The sequence below is a fragment of the Sinocyclocheilus rhinocerous genome, unplaced genomic scaffold (genome assembly GCF_001515625.1).
Source record: "Sinocyclocheilus rhinocerous isolate Xijiao unplaced genomic scaffold, SAMN03320098_v1.1 scaffold885, whole genome shotgun sequence".
Taxonomy (NCBI): domain Eukaryota; kingdom Metazoa; phylum Chordata; class Actinopteri; order Cypriniformes; family Cyprinidae; genus Sinocyclocheilus; species Sinocyclocheilus rhinocerous.
In genome coordinates this window covers 435,053-441,759 of record NW_015630040.1, presented here as the reverse complement: position 1 = coordinate 441,759, position 6,707 = coordinate 435,053, and the positions used below count along the sequence as shown (strand labels likewise).

General features: G+C 35.5%; 1 protein-coding gene across 3 annotated transcripts in view; it reads left to right on the top strand.

Moving 5' to 3' along the window:
* The first annotated feature begins 353 nt into the window (after positions 1-353).
* Positions 354-6,707, top strand: part of LOC107739854 (ras-specific guanine nucleotide-releasing factor RalGPS2-like) — an 83,923-nt gene continuing 77,569 nt past the window's right edge. For all 3 annotated transcript variants that reach the window (XM_016552070.1, XM_016552071.1, XM_016552069.1), the window contains exons 1-3: positions 354-447; positions 2,504-2,631; positions 2,771-2,875. In XM_016552070.1, the coding sequence (XP_016407556.1) occupies positions 2,575-2,631; positions 2,771-2,875 (162 nt within the window). In that variant the 5' untranslated portion in view covers positions 354-447; positions 2,504-2,574. The remainder of the gene's footprint in view (positions 448-2,503; positions 2,632-2,770; positions 2,876-6,707) is intronic.

Genomic DNA, 6,707 nt, shown 5'->3' with positions numbered 1-6,707 from the left:
TTAATAATTTTTTTAGATCATGATTTTTTTAAATATGTAATTATTAATATTCTTTGTGTTTAATGGATTTTCTTTGCATTTAATGGATTACTGGGTGAAAAGGGTAAAACAATAAAATATGCTGAAAAGTTTGAAAAGTAGCATAAATAAACAAAACCATGGTAAAAATATAAAATATGAATAAAAATAAACTTAGAAAACATCTGTTAATTAAAAAAAACAACAACAACCCCTAACTGTAGCTGAAAACTCCATATAGACTCCTCTAGTTGTGAGATAAAAGGTATGTTCAGCTTTGTAACGTGCCTTTCTTCTTCTCTCTCTCCCCTTCTCTTTATCTTTCTCACAGCAGGTTTTGTTCAGCGCAGGATTTCGAGTGAATACAGCCGAGCGAGTGCAGCGGAGGACGCAGCAGAGCCGTCACCATGTGCATTTGACAAATAACCGGTAATTGTAATCTGTGTGTGTCTGAACTCTTGTGCTGCAGCCTTTTGGCAAATGAAAGCATTTGTGCTGCTGTTATTTGCTGTATTTGTGTGTGATGATGGCTGAATTCGAGCTGTGATTAGGATTAGTCTGCAGTTTGGCAGTGCCGTGAAGTCAGTCAAACTCTCTGCAACACCTGTTACAAACTCTAAACCACACACACACACACACAGAGACACAGATACTAATGGCTCCGTAGCACCTGTTCACTCTCAGAGCAAAACACACACACACACACATGCTGTCATTGTCAGTCCCATTACTGTCTGAACACCTGCTTTTGTTTCACGTGTAACCAAATGTTGACGGCAGTGTGTTGATAGTGAAGCCCACAGTCGTAGCATTTATTGACGTCGCTGAGCACGTTGTTCTTTGGAAGTAGTGTACTACGGTTACATCGCTTCACTAAAACTTTAGATTGACAACACACCCACAACTTAACAACACCTGTGTGGTTTAGAGGTGAGGAATGTGTTATGTTCATTTTAAATCATTCTATGGTGTGACAAACAACTCAACTGCACTTGGGGAATATTGTTGATTAGTACAAAAATCTATTTTGATTTAAAAAAGCAAAAATCTGGATTACAGTGCACTTATAATGGAAGAGATTGGGGCCAATCTATAAACATAAAATGCTCATTGTTTCAATTGTGTAACTGCAACACTTGAACAATAAATTGTGATGCCTAAAACCTTACAATAACCATACAAATTATGAAAATAAATGATCAAACAAATAATCAAATAATGCTCTAGTTTGAAAATGAAATGTTGCCACAAATTTATATAATTTTCACACAAATTGATATGAATAATTTCCACACATTGTTGAATTAGTTATTTATTTACTGTTATGTTTTTTATTAATATTTTAAATTGGCTTTTATTTTGATATATTTTCAGCTTCCATTTTAATTGTACTTTTTTTTTTTAGAATTGTATGTGCTTTTGTCATTTTGTCACATTGATTTTTTTTTTTAAGTATTGCTGTGTAGATTTAATTTATTTTTATTTCAATTTGAGTTTTGTTAATTTGTATTAAACTATTTTTTTAAATATTTTTTTTAAACCATTAAAATAATCGTCAAAATGACAAGAAGAATTGTACAGCTCAAAAAACAAACATTAACAGAAAAAAACATGTTTTTATATATAACAATATTCTTAACATTTCTGTTCTTAAACATGCCAAAAATTGGCCCCATTTATGATGATTAATTTGTACTGGACCTGGAATATTCTTTTTAAAAGTGCAAATGTTCCATGTAGTTATAAAAGCTGCATGCATAGTAAGCAAAAAAACAATCTGTTTAAAATACTTTTAGATGGAGTTTAGAATGTCATCTGTCTGAAAAAAGTAAATTATCTGTGAGTTTGATGCTAATTGACTTAAAAACAAACGTAAATCTTGACCCGAGTCGTCTCAGAGCATTATAAATCTTTTTTTTCCATCCAAAATCCCTGGCCAAAACGACTCTGAGAGGCTCTAAGACGAGGATTTGCTGATGCACTTGACTGGAAAGCATTGCTAAAACATCGCTAAAGCCGCTATAAATCCACAGTCAGGAGCTTCATACAAATAAAGGAAAGATCATAACTGCACCGTCCCATGAGAGGTTGTGTAACTAAAATCACTGCAGGATTCTAGACCACAGAAAAAGAGCATTTTCCAGAAGAACATTACTGTCTGTCTCACTCTCAACTGCTGGATGAATGTGCTGTTGATGAATGAGAGAGGAGGCTAAACTGGACCTTTCTGGCATAAATGAGAATCGTTATGTTTGATGCTAATGAAAAACAATATTTCAACACAATCTTTTCCAAGCACTGAAGTGGGAGTACTATAGTTTTGGGTAGGTTTATGGAGCCCGTGGATCTGAGCAGCTTGCAGGCATTTAGAAAACACTGTACTTTTACCAGTTTTGTGCATTTAGGAATCACCAAAGCCAAAATCCAGGCCTGAACTTACCTGTAATGCATCTGTGTTTGTGTGTGTGTGTGTGTGTGTGTGCAGGGGGCCATACAGGCGAGCTGAGAGGATGACGATGGTGAGTGAGCTCCATAGTGTCTGATGGTTTGGTAATAATGGACGTCCCCAATGGCCAGCCCAGCGTCTCCACCTTCACGACCCCGGCCTCAGAGGTCAGGAAACACACAAATTAAATGCGTGCTGTTTGCCTGCTTCACCCTGCATGTTTTATAAAGTAATCAAATGATAAAAACTCCTTTCACTCATTTGTGTGTTTTCGTCTTTCCCCTATCCTGTCATTGTTTCCTCCAGAGGAGCAGCAGTTCTGAGTCCCTCAGTGAGAAGGGCCCCTCAGAGCTCAAGAGTTTTGACGCTGTGGTGTTCGACGTGCTGAAGGTCACGCCAGAGGAATATGCAGTAAGTCAAACTTCCCCCGGTGTGCGTGAGGCCTTTTGTGTTTTGTATTCGCACACTTGTCACTTTTCATTCACCCAGATTAAGCAGGCATATTGAATGGGGGAAAAACAGGTTTTCCTTATTTTCTTGCCCATAGCTGATCACATGCCTGTTTCTAAAAGATAACAACATACCAATTTGAATACGCAACACAAGGCAGTTTTTCTTTTTTCTTCACTGAATTTGTAGTGCAAATCATTTATAAATCTGTTTAAAAGGTTTAAGGTCTCTGTGCTGTTTCTCATCAGTATAAAATCTCTATAGTTTAGTTCAGGGGTCTCCAAACTCGCTCCTGGAGGGCCGGTGTCCTGTAGAGTTTAGCTCCAACCCCAGTCAAACACACCTGACCAGCTAATCAAGCTCTTACTAGGCATACTAGAAACTTCCAGGCAGGTGTGTTGAAGCAAGTTGGAGCTAAACTCTGCAGGACTCTGTTTGGAGACCCCTAATTTAGTTTAACGTTTAATGCAAAGATATTAAGACAGCCACAAATACTGGTATTGTAATTTAACTGTTGTTCTGTAAACGAAAATTATTGTTGTTCTTATAAAGAAATATATTACTATTGCAATAATACTATTGTACTGTAATATAATTAAAAATAGAGTATGAATAATAATAATAATAATATGTATTGTTGTTATTATTAATAAATACCTTTTATTTTACAGTACAGTGTAGGGATGTTCATTTCGGTTATTTTTCCTAACCGACAACCAACGCTCGTTAACCAATTATTAACCGTTAACCGACAAGATTATTTTAAATTAGAATTGAATTAAATTAGAAAGGATACGTGTCTGTAACCCATTAAAAAATACTAACATTTGTTAATTTTACATGCTCAAAAAGCAGCAAACAACAGAACATGAGGATTCACATGGTCTTCATCATATCACATCACGCACCTGCAGCGCTTCTGCGAGCAGAGAAAAACATAATAAAGCTAGGCTATAATCATAATAAAATACAGTCAGTCAAACATATGGGGAAAAAAACACACTGCTCAGTTTAAATATGTAGTAAAATCTGTGTCGTTAAGCGTTATCGCCGTACCGCCATGATGTTATGCAAAACATGTTGTTTTACGTAGATATTGGAACGCGAGTGAAGTACATAATAAATAATAATTTGGCATTCAAATACATAGCGAATATGGAAACATTTGATTTTGTGTGGATTGAAGAGACCCAACGTTGGTTTCAGTTTAGTTTTAGCCTAAATGAATTAGTTTTGGCTTGTCGTTTAGCTATAGCTTCTTATATTTTTAATTCTTGTTCTTTTCTAAATACTGTTAATTGAAAGGATTTGTTGTGGAGTGAGGGGAACTGAAATAGCCTAGCTATGTTTACAGTGTTTATTATAATGTTTGTAAACATTTCGCGTCGCCAATTTCTGAATGAAATAATAAAATGCGACTCATACGCGACTTGTTTTTTTTTATATGAGTAGCGTAGGCTATTTTAACCATGCAGCAAATCTTTTTAAATATTTTGATAAATTACTGAAAAATAAATAAATAAATGACTTTTTAAACCGTTTAACTGATTGTATTAATCGGTCAAAATTCTATACAGTCGGTTAACGGTTAACCGGTTAAAATGGACATCCCTAGTACAGTGATATTATTGCCAAATTCATATTTATTTGCTGATTTAAAATTTTTTTTTATTTAAATAAAAGTAAAATATTATTTTTGAATAATGATTAGAATAATAATAATTATTATAAAAATATAATAATTATAATATTTATTATTAGTAGTAGTAGTGGTAGTATTAATTGTTTTTATTTTACAGTACAATATTACTGCAATTATTATGCTGTTTTTGTTGTTATTATATAGTCATTCTGAAGGTGGAAACAACTGATTTTTTCTTTCATTTTTTTTTTGTCCTTCACTGCTCACATGACCGAAAATTTAACTCAAAAATGAAAATGTTCTAAAAAATAACAACTTACTGGTTTGAAAAGACATGATGGAGAGTTAATAATGACATAATTTTAATTTTTTGGTAAATTATTCATTTAACATCAGGTTTTCCAATCACATGTACACACTGCCAAATATGATTTTTGATCCAATCCATCCCAGACACTATGATTAAGGTGCCCAATAAAGTCCTCTATGATATAAACTACTCAAAAGAGAAGGAGGGTGATCACCCACAAAAATGTTCCTGTATCTTGTGATTTGTAGCAATGGCCCTGGTACCAGGTGTAAATGGAGCCAAAGAAACCTTAGAAAAACACATGGAAAACAGAAAGAGATGAAGGACAGAAAGAGATATGAGCACAGAGAGAGAGTAGTAAATACTTCAGTACAGTTTCAGTAATAATTAATGATTATTTGGCTGACGATTGTGCAGGCAGCGAGTTTAAATTAAACACCAGAATCTGAGCAGGGCTATCAAGCTCTCCTTTCTCCGGTAATACAAGGACTCTGTTTCAAATGAAACTCCCAGCTGAACTCTCTTCTGAACTTGAGGAAAATATACACAGCTGCTTGTTAAAGGGATAGTTCACCCAAAAATGAAAATTTGATGTTTATCATAAGTGGCTGGGTGTGACACTGATTTCCAGCCATTTCTGATGTACCTGAACGGATCCAGAGAGAGTTAAAGGGATAGTTCACCCAAAAATGAAAATGTGATGTTTATCTGGTTACGCCAGGGCATCCAAGATGTAGGTGACTTTGTTTCTTCAGTAGAACACATATGATGATTTTTAACTCAAACCGTTGCAGTCTGTCAGTCTTATAATGGAAGTGAATAGGAGTCACGGCTTTGAGAGTCAAAAAAACATACACAAACAAAAACAAATTAAACCATTCGGCTCGTGACGATACATTGATGTGTAAAGACACAAAACGATTGGTCTGTGCAAGAAACTGAACAGTATTTATATCGTTTTTTTTACCTCTGATTCACCGCAATGTCCGAACTGTCTCAACAGCCGGCGCATGATGCGTCTTCTTCTTCTTCTTGCTTTATGGCGGATCGCAGACTTATAAGTGCATTACCGCCACCTATCTCTCAAATAGACCATTGACACTCCTACTTGAGATTGTAAATAGAGTGTCAATGGTCCATTTGAGAGATAGGTGGCGGTAGTAGTAGGTAGGTAGCCCTGGGGGTAAGCAGATAAACATCAAATTTTAATTTTTGGGTGAACTATCCCTTTAATCAAGCCGCGATCTGTGGCGAATCATTCGCAGCTGGAGAACTGACTTGATTTTAGCATTTTATTTCTTCCTGTAGTCTGCTTATAATGTTACTCAATGTTTCTTGCACCACAAACACTCGTAATGAGTTTTTCATGATCATTTACTGCTTCTTTATGATCCTCAAAATTAAATCAAACTGTTTTTGCTACTGTACCTTTTAGACTTCTTCACGTAGATGATCTGGATTATGATTGGCTAATCTCTTCACGTGACGAAAGGCGTTGTTCACACTAACGATTATTTAATACAAGTCAAATTACTAAGCAGGGCTGTATATCTCACTGATTTGATTCAGTTCTGACTTCCAGGCTCTCGATTCACTTCGATTTTGATTAGATTTAAGGGGCGATGGGCAGAAAAACATAACACCAGACTGCCTGGAGAAAGTTACCCACTAAAGCATTTATTTTTTAAGAGAGTGGAGAACATTTACAGAATTTAGAGCGGCGCAATCCATCTTGTGAAACCAATGAGTCACAGAAAGCTGTGTGTGGTCGACACTCGTGATCTGCAAACCGATTCAACGCCATCTGCAGTGAAAATTTTCACACTTCCAGTGATTAAAAA